This window comes from Python bivittatus, unplaced genomic scaffold, assembly GCF_059951505.1.
Source record: "Python bivittatus isolate LINGU-HERP-01145 unplaced genomic scaffold, Pbiv_v1 ctg000850_np1212, whole genome shotgun sequence".
NCBI lineage: Eukaryota > Metazoa > Chordata > Lepidosauria > Squamata > Pythonidae > Python > Python bivittatus.
In genome coordinates this window covers 41,269,166-41,288,086 of record NW_028277112.1, presented here as the reverse complement: position 1 = coordinate 41,288,086, position 18,921 = coordinate 41,269,166, and the positions used below count along the sequence as shown (strand labels likewise).

The 18,921-nt window shown below is 37.7% G+C and overlaps 1 protein-coding gene across 3 annotated transcripts in view; it reads left to right on the top strand.

Annotated features, from left to right (window-relative positions):
• PIP5K1B (phosphatidylinositol-4-phosphate 5-kinase type 1 beta) overlaps positions 1-18,921 on the top strand; it is a 74,194-nt gene that overhangs the window by 44,590 nt on the left and 10,683 nt on the right. For all 3 annotated transcript variants that reach the window (XM_088130415.1, XM_088130416.1, XM_088130417.1), the window contains exons 8-13: positions 11,734-11,945; positions 12,606-12,689; positions 12,802-12,850; positions 13,294-13,378; positions 15,579-15,734; positions 16,450-16,594. In XM_088130415.1, coding sequence (XP_087986541.1) covers positions 11,734-11,945; positions 12,606-12,689; positions 12,802-12,850; positions 13,294-13,378; positions 15,579-15,734; positions 16,450-16,594 — 731 coding nt within the window. The remainder of the gene's footprint in view (positions 1-11,733; positions 11,946-12,605; positions 12,690-12,801; positions 12,851-13,293; positions 13,379-15,578; positions 15,735-16,449; positions 16,595-18,921) is intronic.

Below are 18,921 nucleotides of genomic sequence, written 5' to 3'. Positions count from 1 at the left end.
TTGAGTTCAACATCTATTATCGGGCCATAATTCTCTTGTTAACAAGGCATTGTATCAACATTGCAAGAAGATAAGTTGTCCTGTGATTCATAAAAGCTGTGCCATTATTGAATATCTTTTTTGCTGTTCTCAGAGTAGAATGTACCTAGGGTGGCCTCCAAACTGAACTACAATTTACTTATTTTTTATTATTTCTTTTATTTGCTTCCTACATTGATGCTTTTTATTATTTTTTAAGTTTGTGCTTTGTTTGTCTTGTGCTGCAAATTAGTTCACATCAAACTAAGAAGAAATCCCACTGAATTCAACAGAAGGTATTTATGAGCAGACATAGATAACATTGCACTTTTATTTAATTTTTGGGTAAGAATTAAGATGCGCGTACTAATAATTCTCATGGTTTTAAAACTCTTTTTTTCCCCAGTCAATATTTTATTTTGTCACTTTGCTATTTTCACTTAGCTATTTGGTTACTCTTTTGAGGCTAAATATTTTTATAGACATTCTTTCTTGTGTTTTATTTTGTTATCCATTATAATACTATGTCTCTGTCTCGTCAAGGCATAAAAATAGTATATCTTAATTGTATTCCTTTTGTCTTGTTCTCCATCCCAGTTTTTTTCCAATAGGAATGTCCTGTTTCTTTCCTCTGTCAGTCTCTTATTTCTTTTGAATCATCTCATACCCTGTCACCCTCTTCTTTGCCCCACATATAATGTCCTGTTATATTCTCTTTGCTGTAAGACATTTATTTCCATTTTGCTGCACTCCTGTTTTTTTCCCCCCAGACACAACATTGTTTCTCTGTTTTAAATTTTGAGTACAGAATGAAAAATCAAAAGTTATATTAGTACTTGAAGCACAAGGGTTTATCTTGGGATAAAGCTACTTATCCAGATTTTATATAGTATTTATTGAGGTCTTGCAGTATGTGTACACACACACACACACACACACACACAATAAATATTTTTATTTATAGATTTCACTCTTAAAAAAATGGGAGTAATTTCAGATGAAATGATTTAAGAAATTAAATGAGTAGAATAAATTAATCAGACATAAAATGTGTGATGAAGGCAACAACAATAATTAAAAGTAAAAGGCAGGTTATTTAAGAACATTGGGGAAAATAATATTCGTTTAATGACAAAAGATTGAAGCAAGACTGTTTCAAAGGCAGGATGCCACAGATAAAAATAGATTTTTTTCCCTCATCTCTGAGATGGGATTATGCAGAAAGGTATTGGCATATTATTTGGTTGGGGTCTTTTTGTTTGTTTTTGGAGTTAATAACAGGCATAATTTTATATATTCAGTAAACTTATATAAAGCATCTTTGAACAAAAAAGATGTTCAAAGACAATCTAAAGACAATTATTTTGAACTATATTTTTCATTTTCCTGTTGAACATTTCAAGGAAAATGATAGTGTTCTATAGAAGATTTAAGTGCTTAAATATACTCTCTCGCTTTTATAAATTTAGATTAGTCAGTACATTAGTGACTAGGAATTTTACTTATGTTTTAGATTTTTTTCCCCCCTAGGGAGAGACAGAACCTGAAAAGTCTGCCAAAATATTTGGGTCTTGCCTTTCAAAGTTTGCTTGCCGGAAAAAAGCAATTTAGCTTCATATATTAAATTCTTTACAGAGAGAGCCCTTCTCTAGGAATTAACATGAAGCCCATCACAGCATTAATTAATTGTGGATGCGTGTGTACTAATGTATTTGTGTTTGTGTAGAAAGCAGAAACTTGCTTATGAATATTTGCACCTCAAAAGGAGAATGAAATTTGGGTGTGTGTGTATGCACTCACAGGTGTTAGATTTGTATACGATTATTAATGCATGCATAATATAATATAACATAAGGCAATCTTTAGTAATGTGGAATAATTTAAGGAAGTGACGATGATGCATAAAAATTCACTCTTGAATGTCCTCTTGGGAAGCATGACAAACTTTTTGCATTTGTGATAAAATAAAAACAACATGACGGCAGCCTCTTGGAGCTTAAAGAATTTCATATGGTTCTGTTTATGCTCTGAGAAAATAACATGGTTGAAATGCAGTTATAGAAGCAAAAAGGCACCATTTCTGGCAAAGTTCCGTGCTTATTGGCACACTGCAGTATTGTGTCAAGTCTTGTTAGTGAGCATGAAGCCACCTTTTGTTTGGAAATCAAGCATGAAGTTGATGATCTAATAATCAGCTGCAAGCTCATCAGATGTTCTTCTTAACAAAGGACATTGTTTGTCACTGTAGTTTCTAGAAAGGAATATTCCATGAACTCAGGCAATTAGTGATTATGTGGAATGCATAGAAGGGTCTATTCTGGGAAGCCGTATGTCAATACTCTCTTATAAATGTCAAAAGTATACAATTATACTTAATTGTAGTATAAAAACTATAAGAATGTTAAAAAATCCCCTACACTAAAAACAAAGCATTTTAAGTGTAAAACGTGGATTAAATGCCTAAAAAATACCCACTTAAAAAGGTTTCACGTTTTAAAAAAAATATTTTTAAGTGAGCCACCCAGTGCCTGTTGAATTGGGTGGGATGTAAGTTATATGATGAACACTTACTCAAAATGTATTCTCTGTTGTCACTATTTGGATATTTTTAAATCATTCTTCTTTAATTCCTAAAATGTTATGAGGTTAAGCAAATCATCACTAGATTTCAAATGTAGGAGATGTGTTTTAATATATAAGTGTATCTGAGTAAGTTTAGATGTGCATGCTATTGTATAGTACCTGATAGGATTTGTATCCTAAAATGTAGGCTGTAAATAATTACGGTAATAGTAATATATAAAGAACATTTCTTTTGTTCGTTCACTCATTCATTCTTTAGTGGTCCCAAAGAGCTCTCCAGTTCCATGTTGGAATTTAAATAGCGATGGATGGGTTTCTGGAGATGCTGCCTTAAATTAGGGGAAGTATTTATATATTCCTGCCCAGTTTTGTTTAGGATAAAATTTGTGTAAGAACAAGGCATTGACTAATTACTTCTCCATAGCCACAGAAATATACAAATATGGATTCAAGTATTTGGAAAGCATAATTTATCTTTTATTAATGAGGTGATATTTGCAGATTATAGGAATCTTGACAAAGCTAGTTATCATCATTAAAAATTCATGTTGTTTGGTAAAGGGCCTTTCTAATTTTAGATCACCTGTTGTTGGTATTTCCGATACTTTTTAGGATGGCCATGGCCATATATGATTTTATATTTTCTTTCCTACCCGTCTCTTCTGCCTGCCTCAGAGTCCTCTTGAAAATTCTCTGTGGACAGATGGGAATCGTCCCAAATAGAATGGACAACAGTATGACATTCAGAGGGCTGAGGAGAAAGTTTAAAGCAAAGTGTTATGTAGCACCATGCAAAAACTGGCTTACAGATTAGTCCATAAAAGCTACTGGCTCACAATCTTTTTGTTTGCTTGCCCAAACAAATTGATATTAATTGTTTCCTGAAATAATGAAGAGCCATTTTTATAAATTGCTGATCCGCCTGCTAGCAATTCAGAAGACCAGATGAAGTGGCAGGACTGAAGTTGAAGACCACTTAGTCATGGCCTAGAACACAGCAGTCCACTGCTGGATTGGTATGTGTTGCCATAACAATATTACACCACTATGGCAGGCCCTGCATAGGTGGCTGGATGTGTTTCAAACTTCTGGCTTTAATTTACAAAGCTTTTTATGGCTTGGCATCTAGTGCCTTCATGACTGTCTTCTCCAGCCAGAGTTGACCCATCTCATAAAACACTCCTGAGAGCAACTGCTGGTTGATGCCCCTATTTTCATGAGGTTGCTTTCCAGTAATAGCAGTAATGACTGTAGTACTTTGGAATACCCTCTTCTTAAGGCTAGATTATGCCCTGCTGTTGTAGCCTTCTGGAAACTAGTTAACACTAAATCAGTCTGATGGATTTTAGGAAATTAATTGGGATGTTGCCATTGTGTGGGCGGTTTTACTTTTATTTTCTATTGTATTGATTATTTACTGTAGATGTTTTAATTGTTATTATGCTACAGACTTTATTGTTCTGTTAACCACTGACAGTCCTTGTGATACAACAGTGTATCAGTCTGATAAATATATAAATGAGAGAATATATTACTTTCTCTCTATGGTTGCTCACAATTCTGTGTTGTCATTGATAAAGATTTCTTCTCTGTATATAAGACCCTGTCTGACACAAAGAATTACGAATGTGTAGTCCAGCTCTCACATTATTTTTCCCACTCCCCCTTCCTACCAAGTTTCCAAATTTGCTCATCTCTCATGCATAATTTTGGAAACAAAGCACTCTTTAGTTATGTCTTGGGCTTGAGATATGAAATTGTACACATTTTACCTGGAGTACTTGTTTTCAAGCTGGAAAAAACAGGTACAGACTAGGATAGGCAGGAATGAAATTCCAGTGTTCAAATCCACAAGGAAATAGTGATAGAGTGATTATTATATAGAGTACAGAGAAGAGTGAAGTATTATGAGGCTCCTCTTAACCTACATTTTTCAGACCAGGACCTCTAACACTGTCATCTTGGTCATTTTTCATGCTTTAAATTGGATTAAAATAATAGGAGATCCATACATCACAAAAGAATATTACATTTATTTTCATGTGTTGCCTCTTTCATTCCACTTATATATCATTTCTGATCCCACCCTATGGGAGACTGAGATCAAATTCTGTTTTCATTAATATTTTAAATATTAAGGGGAAGAGTAGAAGCAATTATGTATCAAACCCTCAAGCAATTATGTATCAGCAGGAAACTCAAGTTTATGCAGATTATAGTTTCATAGCAGATTGAATTGATTATACTAACCCTACCTCTCAAAAGAACATAGCTGAAGAAGAAATAAGATAGTGGTTCTTTTCCAAAAAAATTCAGTTAATATCCAAACCAAATATTAATCTAAGTTGTAAAACAAAGTTTTTTCAGACTTTTGAACTCATATATTTATTCTGCTTTTGAAACTTAGGGGTGATTTAAAAAAAATTCCTGAAACCTAAGAGTTCAAAATATATTGCAATTCTGAAAAATATTCAATATAGTTTTCTTACTTCCATAATAGAAACATGAAATATCTGTAATCTCCTTTAAGTAATATATTTTACAGTATAATTGTATCTATTACTGCACTGTATGTTTTATACTGAATTTATGTATTTTAAATGGTGTTTGTAAATTTTGTTGTTGTTCAGTCGTTAAGTCATGTCCAACTCTTCGTGAACCCATGAACCATACCGCGCCAGGCCTTCCTGTCCTTCACTGCCTCCCGGAGTTTGCTCAATTTCATGTTCATTCCTTCAGTGATGCTATCTAACCATCTCATCCTCTGCCGTCCCCTTCTCCTTTTGCCTTCCATCTTTCCCAGCATCAGGGTCTTTTCCAAAGAGTCCTCTCTTCGCATTAGGAGGCCAAAGTATCTGAGCTTGAGCTTCAGTATCAATCCTCCCAATGAGCTTGTAAATTTTATTATCTATATATTTGCATTTTAAGTTTAAGCTTTTTTTATGTTTGAACGCTATTGTGACATAGTTAATAAAATAGAAATCAGTCATAATCGTTTAAGCTTTGACATGCAACCAAATGTCTTCAAGGATCATAGAGTAAAAATGATTGCCCAACTTCCTGATTCAGTGTTTGCTTGAAGTAAAGAATAGTGATTGTTTGCAGTTTTAAAATGTTTATGCCTGTTTGATGATAAGTATAGGATACTCCAGTAGCTTGACTTGTGATACTATGAATTGTCATAAGTCATACGATGTCCCATATCTGCTCCAGAATCCCAGTGCATCTGGAGAGTTCTGGGATGGGAAAGAATTCCAGAATTCCCCAAGTGCCACCATGTTTAAATAAGCTATTAGTTCTCTATGCTGAAATCATGTTTTATTTCCACAGAAGGAAAAAAAGCAAACCATCTGTTAATAACAAATTAGTAATAACTCTTGCTGAAAATATAAACATGGTGTACGTTAAAGAGAATATGTGGGAAGATGGTTTTCCTTTTTTCTTTTGTAAAGAAAGAAGGGAAATTCATTTTAGGATTGGTGGACAAATCAGAGTATATCAATTTAAAAACAAAATTTCAGTTTTTACAGTAATGATTCTAAAACATGTGAAGATAGGTGGTTTGTGTCTCTTTTACCACAGCATAATATCATAGTTTAGCTTGAAATTCTTTTAATAATTACATTGGGAAATTGTTGTACATAGAATTCTGTTACAATCCAAGAGCTGTTCAATTGGTGCAACTACACATATGTGTATGAACCATCATTGGAGGTTTTCAAGGAAAAGGTTGGACAGTGATTTGTCTGGAATAGTATGAGGATTCCTGCCCTGGGCAGTGGGTTTGACTAGTTTCTTCCAATTTTATGATTCTGTTCTGTGGTTCTGTATATCAGAACCATGCCAGGAAACATAAGGCTTCTTTAGGACAATGATGGTATCATACATACCAATGCCTATATAGGTACCAATACCAGGGGTATTGGGGTGCGCCAAGGTTTTAAGCACAGTATTAATCTTATTCATATAATCAATATGTAGGCCAAGATGTTGCTGTTCTTATGGTAAGGAAGCAGTTCTTCAGAGAATCAGATGATGTAAATGACACATTCTTCTTTCTCTGGAGTCAAGCTGACACAGCAAGCGAAGGAAACAAATCAAGTAACAACTGCAAAACTGTTATGTATGATGTTAATAAAATTGTAGGATCATAGAATGTAAGCATTGGAATGGGTTCTTGGAGAATACCAAGGCCAGCCCCCTAGCTAGTCCAGGAATCCAGTATAGCATCTCAGCAGATAGCCATTCAGTCTCTGTTTAAACAAAGGAGAGTCTACCACTTCCCCAGGCATTTGGGAGTTTAACCCATTGTTGAATAGCAGTTACCATGAGGAAATTTGTCTTGATGTCAAACTGAAATCTGCATCCTTTTAATTTAAGCCCATTATTCCTTATTTTGTCTTCTGAAACAACTCGAAACAGATTTGCCCCATCTTCTTTTTAACAGCCTTCAAATACTTGAAAAGAGCTCTACCGTGTCTTTCTGCAATTTTCTCTTCTAGGCTAAACATAGCCAGCACATGCAACAGTTCCTCTTAAGTTTTTCTTTTCTCACTCCTTATCATTTTGATTGCTCTAGACATGTTCCAGTTCATCACTGTCTTTTCTAAAATGTGGCATCCAGAGCTAGATGCAGTGTACCAGGTGTGGCCTCACTATTGCAGAATGAAGAGAAGCAATTACTTTTTTTAATCTTGACTCTATACTGTTGTTGATGCAAGCCTAAAATTGCATTTTTTCACAGTTGCATCACACTGTATCTTCAGTTTGTGATTCACCAAGACTCCTATTTTTTTTTCCCCATAGACTGTTGCCCAGTTCAGTTCCCCTTCTGATCCTGTACTTATTTGTCTCTGATGAGATTTATCTTGTTGCTTCCAGCAAGCTCTTCCAACTTCTCAAGGTCCTCCTGAATCTTGATATATCCTTTAATATTTCCTATCTTTCCTTTTTTTGTATTTTGTTTTATTAAGGATTTTGATTACCATAGTATAATCTAATACAAACTAAACTTAGACAAAGAAAAATGAATAATAAGAAAGGATAAAAAGAGCAAGAAAAAAGAAAAAGAAGAGAAAAAAAGATTATGATAAAGAAAAAGAAAAAGAAAAGAAATATATGAAGATGTGACTTCCAACCTTCATTACAACAACTATAGACAAATTTAGTAACTCTTTCACATCCTATAAGGTTACAGATATCTCTTTATCCCATATCCCATCCCTTATCTATAGATAAATCCATAAAGCATCTACTTTTCAATCCAAATCATTCTCTTGGCCTGTCATTTGTAGTTCCACTTTTGGTACTTTCTCTGTCTTGTCAATTTGCTCCACATCTGTCATTCTCTCATTAACAACTTTTGGACATAATCTATCCATAGAATGAGATATCATTACTGACACTGTTGATATTGTAACTACTAATTTCTGGCTCCATTCTTCAAAGATCTCCTTTAATATTTCCAATGTTTTGTGTCATTTTGTAAGTCCCAGTTAACTGACACCAAAAACAGGCTTATATTTTTTCCCCTTCTACTTAGAATCTTTAGTCTCCTCTAGTGTCCAGTTTCTAAAATCATAAAGTTGCTTATCTTTGTTATGAGCCAAGATAGCCAAAATAATTCTGGTTTCTACAAGAAGCTATTTGTTTTTTATAATTAATTCCAAAATTTTATAGTAAAAGTCTATTACTATTTCAAATTCTTTAAGTTATTAAGCTTGTAATTAATTTTTCTTGAGAGTTGAAGGTAAACTCAGCAAGCGACTTTTCAAACTTGTCATTCTGAAGGTCTCTAATGGCTTTAAGATGGTTAATAGGCAATTTCCAAAATTGATTAGAAAGTGAGGCTTGTGAATTTGGTGTCCTTTAAAAGGCTCCACCACGGTTGCAAGATGGCTAATCCCTTTGTCTCCTGGCACTCAAAACCACAAAAGACCACTGTCCTATATTCTCCTCGCAAGGAGCAGCTACCCAGAGCACAGGTGAGTGATCTCCAATCCTCTCCTTATCCAGAGAGGTTCTTTAGTCTTTGCCACAGCTTCACTTTCATGGAGATGTCTTCAGTTCACCATACCTCCCCCAGAAGTCAGTATTTGCTATCTTTCCCATCTTTGTGTCATCTGTGAATTTGATCATCCTATTTTTTAACCCCACACCCAAGTCATTTTATGTTAAATAGCATAGAGCCTAAGATGGAGCCTTGCGGCATGCTACTTGTCACCTACTTCCAGGTTGAGGCAGAGCTACTGATGTACACTTGTGAGTACAGGTAGTCCTTGTTAACAACCACAATAGGGACTGGAAAATTGGTCATTAAGCAGGGTGGTAGTTAAGCAACTCACCAGGTGACCGGACCCGATTTTATGACCATTTTTAGGATGATCGTTAAGAGAATCACTGTGGTCGTTAAGCAAATTCAGCTTCCTCAGTGGACATTTTCTGCTGGAATTCACTTAACAATCACATGATTCACTCAATAAATCCAGCATGCAGTCTACAACTCATGTTGCAAGCTGCTGGCCATTCGTGAGGCTTTCTCCTTCGTTTTGAAAAGTCTTGAGCTGCAGCACAGCACGAAGGAGGCGTGGTATGTGTGAGCGAATGAAGGGCAAAGCAGGACACTCGTGCATGTGAGCAAGCAAAGGTGGAAAGGAGGGCAGTGTGTGTGTGTGCGCAAATGACTGAAGGAGGGTGTAGTCCATGCGCGAGCACAAGTGAAGGGGAAGGAGGGCACTGATTGCGTGTAAGCAAGCAAAGGAGGGTATGTGCATGTGTGTGAGTGAGTGAAGGGGAAAGCAGGACACTGGTGCTTGTGAGCGAGTGAAAGAGGGCACAGTGCATGTGTGCGAGTGAGCGAAGGGGGAAGGAGGGCACTGGTCCATGCAAGCGAAGAACGGTGTAGTGCGTGTATGCAAACAAGCAAGCAAAGGGAGGGTGCGGTGCGTACGTGAGCATGAATGAAGGGGGAAGGAGGGCACTCATGCGAGCAAAGGGCATAGTGCATGCGTGAGAGCAAGCAAAGGAGGGAAGGACGGTGCAGTGCATGTGAGTGAAGAAGGGAGACTTACCTAAGTGACTTGCCAGCTCCCCCCATTGACTTTGCTTGTGGGAAGCTGGCAGGGAAGGTTATACAGTGGTACCTCGAGTTACGAATTTAATCTGTTCCGTGACTCTGGTTGCAACTCGAATTGGTCACAACACGAGGCAAATTTTCCCATAAGGTTCAATGTAATTACCGTTAATCCGTTCTGGCGTGGAGGACAGGGAGGCAGCTATTGCTTGGAGGGAGAGTCAGGGGCGGAAAAATGGCCGCAGACCATGTGTCAGGGGCGGAAAAATGGCCGCGGACCACATGTCAGGGGTGGAAAATGGCCGCGGACCACGTGTCAGGGGCGGAAAATGGCCGCGGACCACGTGTCGGGTGGGAAAATGGCCGCGGACCACGTGTCGGGCGGAAAATGGCCGCGGACCACGTGTCAGGGGTGGAAAAATGGCCGCGGACCACGTGTCAGGGGTGGGAAAATGGCCGCGGACCACGTGTCAGGCGGAAAATGGCCGCGGACCACGTGTCGGGTGGAAAATGGCCGCGGACCACATGTCGGGTGGGAAAATGGCCGCGGACCACGTGTCAGGCGGAAAATGGCCGCGGACCACGTGTCAGGCGGAAAATGGCCGCGGACCACGTGTCGGGTGGGAAAATGGCCGCGGACCACGTGTCGGGCAGAAAATGGCTGCGGACCACATGTCAGGGGTGGAAAAATGGCTGCGGACCACGTGTCAGGGGAGGAAAATGGCCGCGGACCACATGTCAGGGGTGGGAAAATGGCTGCGGACCACGTGTCGGGTGGAAAAATGGCTGCGGACCACGTGTCGGGGCGGAAAATGGCCGCGGACCACGTGTCGGGTGGGAAAATGGCCGCAGACCACGTGTCAGGCGGAAAATGGCTGCGGACCACGTGTCGGGTGGAAAAATGGCCGTGGACCACGTGTCAGGGGCGGAAAAATGGCCATGGACCACGTGTCACGGGAGGGAAAATGGCCGCGGACCCGGTTCGTAACTCGAGGTGGTTTGCAACATGAGGTAAATTTTTGGGGCCGGAGCTGGTCGTAACACACAAAATTCGTAAGCAGAGGCATTCGTAACTCGAGGTACCACTGTAGTTTTTAGTGCATGAACCAGCTTAGATGGGGAGTTCAGAGCTGAGCATAGAAAGAGGAGAAACAAAGTATCTAGCAGTATTGTTCTTGTCTTTGGAGCCACAAAATGAAAAACTGGCTATTATAAGAAAGAATCAATATATTGATGATCAATATATTGGTGGTGCGATTGGCCCCCTCACTCCTGGCCTTCCATAAGTCTTTGAAGACCTGGTTCTGCCACTTGGCCTGGGGTGGGGAGGGGAGGGAATACCTCAAGCATGGGGATGGCTAGCCCCATAGAGGCCTTCTGTCTTCAGCCTCAGTTTTTTCATCATCTTGGACTCTCCTTCCCCTTTTTAGTAATGTTTTTAACTGATGTTTAATGTATTTATATATATTTGTGTTTTTAATGTTTGTTGTGAGTCACCCAGAGTTCCCCCATTGGGGGGAGATAGGTGGCTGAAAAATTTAATAAATAAAATATTGTTTGGTTGCAATTTATTCAATAAATTCAGGATGTGTGAATTTTATTATCTAAAAGAATTTGTATTTTCCAGAGACTCTGTTTGGCATTGCACTTTTAATGGTGAAGCAGATAGGAGATCACAGAATAGATGTGAATATTCCAATTGCCCAGGAAACAAGACCTTCAGAATATTCATAGTCAAGTTCCTCTGGAAAAGGGAAATTATCTTAGTGACCAGGAATAAAACCTGACTCTGACTCATAGAGAACCTGTTTCACCAGGCTCAAACCCAGGGACATATCTGCTAAGGGTATATGAAAGCAATAAAGCTGTAATGGTTTTTGAAATGAGGAAATCCTGTTTATTCTGGGCCTGGCAATAGAATGGTACTTAGATTTTATATATTTTTTACTGGGATATCAAATTACACTAATTATTGTCTGCCTATTCAATATGTTTACATTTGTCTTTCTTACATACTCTTTGCAGCATAACCAATTTCAATCTAAAACATCTGATCCTAGGTGCTGGAAAGCTTTAAAATTATGGATTATAGTTTGCTGCTTGGAATCCACATCCTGGACAGTGCGGCAAAAGAGAGAGAAGGCGAGTTTTCTCAAAACACATCTGATTCTAAACGCCCAGGAGGACAAAGAGTTCTTTATTCAACTGCTATGGAGTCAATTCAGGGTCCAGGAAAATCAGGAGATTGTGTCATCACAGAAAATACCAATACGTAAGTCTCTAAAAACCTACACTTTGAAAACAAAAGTGTACTGGATGTTTTTATATTTTTCCTCTGTTCTGAGTACTATATTTAAAATGGGTCAGTCTATCCTTCAGTTGATGAACAATAAAAAGATAGATTAAGTCAAATAGATTTTTTAAAAAAATGTTGCCTGTGAGCTGTTAAGAAATGTACTACAGAGCAGATCACTTCAACCTCTGAAGATGCCAGGCACAATTGCTGGCAAAGCATCAGATACCAGATAATTAGAGCACAACCTCTTAGCCCGGAAGCTCATCACCACTCAATCCCTGAAAGTGTTCTGCCACAAAGCAATAGATTTATCCACGTGCTTTATATATACAAAAGCACATAAATACATCCTTAAATCCCTAGTATTATTAGTGCTATGACACAGCTGTTTGGAAAAATATACCAGAGGAATGCATAATCTTAATCGTCTGACATGGAGAGAGGTAAATAAAAGTGGAGGAGGGGAAGAGTCTGTTGCTTAAATCCATTTTCAACAATTGCATTGCCCCTACCATATGATACCAACCTTTTCATTAAGGATTAAAAAAAAAACCTTTTAGCTGTTAATGTATTTCTACGGTTACTTTAGAAAGCAGGCCTTACAATGACTCACAATTATTTTGTTGCTTCTGTCAGAATGGGAGGCATTCCAGCCAAAAGCTACAGAGGAGAAAAACTGCTGCTATTTATGGGCATTATTGATATCTTGCAGTCTTACAGGTAAATTTAAAATATTTCTCGCTTTTTGTGCAGTGATTCAGTTAAAGTAATATTGTTCCAAGGCAGGAGATAATTGTTTACTAAACTCCTTTTTGTGGTTTATCATCATCAGGTTAATAAAGAAGTTGGAGCATTCTTGGAAAGCACTTGTTTATGATGGAGTAAGTCGTCTTGATGGTTTTTAGAATTATGTCAGTGGTTCATGTGATGTGGAAAACTCCTCCCTTTCCCTCCTCTTATTTTGTTCAGCATTAAGATCTGCATCTGTTTTGTGCTTGGGACACCTTGCCATCTATTTAAACAACTGTATCTGGAATGTCTTTTCATTATGGGTGTGTCAGGAACTGGAAAACATCACCTTAGTAACTCTCAAGACATTGCTGAATATCCTTCAAAGTGCTTTTATAATTTTTTTTTAAATGGATGTGATATTCTCTAAGTATGATGCTATTAAATAAATAAATGGCATGCTGAAAATTTACCAGTAGAAAGTCAGCAGTGAAAAAACAGTAAATTTTAGTTTCATGTTCTATTGTTTGATCTGTACATTATAACCCCCTCCCCCCACTTTTCTTACTGACAAAGCTTTTTTTTTTCCTTGTAGGACACAGTTTCAGTCCACCGACCAAGTTTTTATGCTGACAGGTTTTTAAAGTTTATGAGTACCAGAGTATTCAAAAAAAATCAGAGTAGGTACCACCATATTATTAACTAACTTAAGCCACTCTTTACTTTTTTCTAGAGGGACACTTGAAAATAACCTCCACACGATGACTTAATCTCTCAGGTTGGATTGTCAGTACAGAATAAAATATAAGTAGTACAGGCTGATGTTGTAAGCATGCTGCCAAGGCAGACAGCAAAAAGCCTCTGATGTTGGCTTCTCAGAAACTCCTAAATTGCCTGTTGCAAGACAAAATGGATCCTGGATTAGATGGAGCTTTGCTTTGATTAGCGGGAGTTCATGAGTTATATACTTAAGTTTCAGATAATTATGCTTTTTGTTACTCAAGTTTCTAATTTCAAATTTGCAATGGAGCAGGCCTTGAGAGGGCAGATTATTAAAGTATTCAGGATCACTGGGTACCTCTATGCTATGAATTTTCAATGCTTGCAGAAAACCAGTAGCTAATTAGAACTGGTCATCTGGTCAGTAGGTAAACAGAGATGTTTCAGTCAATTATTGCCTTGCTATTGAACTGTAAGACAGATTAAAGCAAAACCCAGCCACTTCTGTAGTAATGCTTGTTGGTTGCAAGTGGAATTTCCTTTTTGAAAGACATGTGACTGGAGCAAAAGGAAGCTGCACCCTGGCTTGACTGCATGTACCCAAACTGATGTCATTGACTGAATGACGTGTATATATGTTGCAGGGGAAGTCAGTTCACTCTGTGGAACAGATTGGAGCCCCGGAATTCCTCCAAGCCACTGCAGATAAATGGTTTTCAATAGTTGGATTGTACACAGCCCCTTGTATCTTGATTCTAGTATTTTGTGGCTGTATTTTTTTTTTAGTATTCTTATAATACCATTTTGAAATGTTATGGCTAGAGTAATTAATAGTATGTGATCTAAAAATCTATTAACATATCTAGTAAGTAAATCTAGATCTGGATGCTTATAATATTCAACGTAATGGGTACTATAAAACATGGAAATCTATCTATCTATCTATCTATCTATCTATCTATCTATCTATCTATCTATCTATCTATCTATCTATCAAATTTATATAGCTGCCCATCTCACACTCTGGGCAGTGTACAACAATAAAATAAAACAATAAGTATATAGAAACAATCATTGCTAAAAAATATAAAACAATCATTCTTAAAAATACAAACCATCAAGTACAGGAGAGAGAAAATTAATAATAGAACCATCTTAGAATATCCCCGGTCTCCTGGGACCCCTAGGCCTGATGGCAAAGCCAGGCCTTAAGGGACTTATGGAACATTAGCAGGGATGAAGCTAATGTCACTTCAGGGGGCAGAATGTTCCAAAAGGTGGGCACCACCATGTCTGGAGGTGACATGGACATGAGTGACTGTGAGCACTGCCTCCTGATCTAGGAATGGGCGCAACTGGAGCACAACACAAAGCTGTGCAAAGGCTCTCCTAGCCATGACTGCCACCTGCTCCTTGAGCAGGGGTCGGGAGTCCAGGAGGACCCCCAGATTGTGCATTGGGTCTGCAGAGCAACTCCATCCAGCACCAAAGATGGCATAGTCCTTGAGCCGGCAGATCACAAAACCCAAAGCCACTCTGTCTTGCCAGGTTCAGTAAAGCCTGTGGTTCCCCATCCAGACCCTCAGAGCCTCCAGGAACTGGGATAAGATATTCATAGCATTGTGTAATTTGCCAGGGGCAGAGATATATAATTAGGTATTATCAATGTACCGATGATACCTTAACCCATGGCAACAGATGAGCTCACCCAATGGCTTCATGTAGATGTTGAATAGGAGAGTAGAGAGCACCAAACCCTGTGGCACCCCACCTAGTAGGGCCTAGTTTTGCCTGTAGCGCGATAAAGTTGTTTCTCTTGTAAAATATGTGCCAGATACAAAAACTGAACAAATGCTATTCATTATTATAACCGATACTTAGCCTCTTAGTAACTCCTTGCCATTTAAAAGTTGAATTCAAGTTTTATTAACCTTTAAATAAAAGCTGTTATTTCTCAGATTTATACTGGCATATATTGTGGGTTTTTCTGAAGACAAATTATATTAAGATAATGGCAGTTATTTGGGTAATCTGTTCAAGCCTTTTTTGGGACAGTCAGCAGAAGGAAGACCTATGTAAAAGTTTGCATAATAATGGAAAGTTGGCTATAAAAATAATCTATATTTACATTACCTTCATTATCTCTCTTTCACAACCCAGCTTTGAAGTCTTCTCCTTCCAAAAAACGATGCAATTCGATTGCTGTTCTGAAAGCTACATCACAAGAATTTGTGTCAGTAGTTAACCAAGACTGGAAAGATGAAAAGCGTGATTTACTCACGGAGGGACAAAGTTACTGTAGCCTTGATGAAGAAGGTAATTTTCAGTAGAACCTAAGATGCTCTAGATTCCAAAGCTAGCGTTCTTCTGCCAAAAGAAAAGAGTGATAGCTTTAGAACAGAGGTGCACAGTCTGACATTCCAGAAGAATGGTAAATAATGGCTCCCCAAAACCCTAAGTATGGACCTCCAGAGCCCCTTCAAAAGTTGTCAAAGTAATTTTAATACTTCTGAAAAGTAATATTAATTGTATTTAATTATACTTACATTTAATCAAATTACATTAAATTTAGCTTTTATGCTAGACTTGCCTAATTCTTTCAAATGAACCCCCTGCTATGTCAAGCAAAGTTCAAATGTAACCTGTGACCTGAAATAGTTGTGCACCTCTCATTTAAAACAAGAGGAAAAATGTTTTAAGCTCTTCTTGGAGAATAATGGTAAAGAATAGCAGGTTACCTAAAAAAACTTACTGACTTAATATGCACTAAGATTGAGTGTTGTGTTAATGTAAATGAAGATACTTGGTTCAAAGGCAGAATGCAACAAGGGGTTAAAAAGGAGGAAGGTATTCACAGCCCCAATATTCATCCATAACTTTATAAACCATTATTTAAGGAAACTGTGGATGATCACACAAACATAGCCTTTGTGTATCTTGTTTGTGTGTTTTCAGTGCAAGTAAGCCTATAACTTTTACATGCACTAATTTCTCTGCAGGAATGACTTTTTTCCCCTTTTTTCCTATACAGTATTAGCGTCCCGACATCATCCAGATTTAGTGCCAAGCACAGCATCTCTGTTTGAAGCAGCTTCTTTAGCAACAACAATTTCTTCTTCTTCTCTCTATGTAGATGATCATTATCAACATGACGGAACTAGGTTTTATTCTAACAGGTAATCTGAATATTCAGTTTGTACCATAGTATTGAAAGATAGATTAGTTTCTCCTTACCTTGCCAAAATCCCAATCACATTAGCTGTCACACTTCCCTCCTATCAATCTAGACTGGAAACAGTTAATCCAAAGAATAAGTCTCTCAGAATTGATTAGTAGTGTTTATTAAAAGGCTAAGGTTACAACACAAATGCTCCAGTGAGCACTTCACTTTCAGATGAGAAACCTAAGCAGCCTATTGCTGTAAAACTGATATATTTTCATGTGCTTTTTAGGTGCAAATGAAATGAGGCTTGTCTGTTTTGGGAAGGTGGCACAATATGTATCTGTTGATAGTTTTGGTGTTAGCTGCTAGACTTTTTTCCCCTCACACTACCTTTTTTGACTCTGTAGCATTGCAAGATTTGGGTCCCCACTGGGCTTTCTGAACCTTAATGCCATTATGTATCTGTCTAGTCAAACTAAGTCCCCCTGAGTTCAAGGTAATTCTTCCCAAGTAAGTGTAGATATCATTGCAGTCTATTCTTTTATTTTGCTCCCTGTCTTGGTTAGTATCAAGTTCCCAGCCTTTCCCCCCCTCCTCTAGCTATAGTGCAAAGATGCTTCAGGAATCCCCTAAACTACAACTTAGATGTAGCTGTTATTTATGGAAGAGAAAATAAATAAAAATAAGAGTTTTTTGTTTATGTAAATTCTGCTTGGGAATTAAGAATACTGTACTCCATACTTTCCTGTCCTGTCAGGTGGTTTGCAGGGAGTTTTGTTGAAATGTTTGAAAACCTTGGTATTTTCTCTTGAACTACCTGAAGAATCGGGTATCTCTTTTTTCCCTCTTTTCAGCATAGGTGAAGGTAATTGAAAAGTTTTGGGGTTTCATGTCAGGTTCATCTTCAGCGACTTTAAAACATATTAAGGTGCTGAGTGTCCCTATTGGATGTGCTAATGCCAGTGACAGTCTTTACCTGCTTACATAAAAACTTGTTCTTCTTAATGCAGCAAGATTTTCTGGAAAGCTGCCTTTGAAAAGAGACAGCAGTGTTACTTTTGGATGAGGAAAAGTGATCCAAATAAATGTTATATATCAAGTCTTATTTTTGCTTTTTAAAACAAAACTCTTTTCTATTACAGAATATATTACCAATGTAAAATAAACTATATAGTTAAACCTTTCTGAAGCAGGATGAGCAGGGGGTATCTTCATATCTGTAACTATGTTGTTATGGTTGTTATTGTTGTTATTATTATTATTATTATTTTATCCCACTGTTTACATTCCATGTTTCTGCCCAGATGGCGGAATGTAAATCATAGCCGCTGCCGCCATCATCATCATCATCATCATCATCATCATCATCATCATCATCATCATCATCATCATCATCATCTTTATACAAAAGAAAAATAATTCTGATTGTAGAAAAAAATAGTCACCTTAAGGCAGCAAACATCACATAAACATCTGTCTTTCTCCAAGTGGACTACTTGGTGGTTTCTACAATCAGAATTACTTTTCTTTTGGATGATGATGATGATGATGATGATGCTGCCGGCGGCGGCTATGATTTACATTCTGCCATCTGGGCAGAAACACGGAATGTAAATTGTAATAATTTTCATCTATTGTCTCTGTTAATTTGGAGCAACTGGCATATTTAATTAAATATCCATAATTAAAATACAGAGTAGAATACATTGCTGCATATAAAGAGAAAAGCCATTGTTTTGCAACTCCAAGGCTATTTTGACTATGAAAGCAAGAAAGGAAATACATTAGTAGGAGGCAGGAGATGCTGGCTTGGAATTATGGGAGTTTTAGTTCCAAGCATCTGAAAAGCACCAGGATAGAGTTGGCTGGCCAAGATGCTAATTCAGTAATCTAGTAGATATCTACTAATGGATCCTAACCTGTAATGAAGGAAGCGTTTATGTTTGTAGTAACTACAGATGCCCTATAGCAGGGGTTCCTAAACATTTTGCCATCACACCTCCCTTTAGTGTAATCTTAATGTAGACACCTTCTGTTAAAAATCCGAACACCAAAATGAACACAAATGAACAATGAAAACAATACAGTGAAAGTTTATTTTTATAAAGACATAAAAATTAAAAAACCAAAGTTTGTGCCTCCTCCACCACCACATTACTCACTTGAAACTAGTATTTTGGGAAAGGTGGATTTATTGTAACAATGTACAACTAAAAGGTTCTTCACACCTCCCCTGGATTCTGTCTGTACCATTCCAAGGGGGGTACCCCTCACAGTTTGGGACACCCTGCCCTATAGGGTTTAGGCATCAGAAGTTTATATTACTAGCTCTTTACTTTG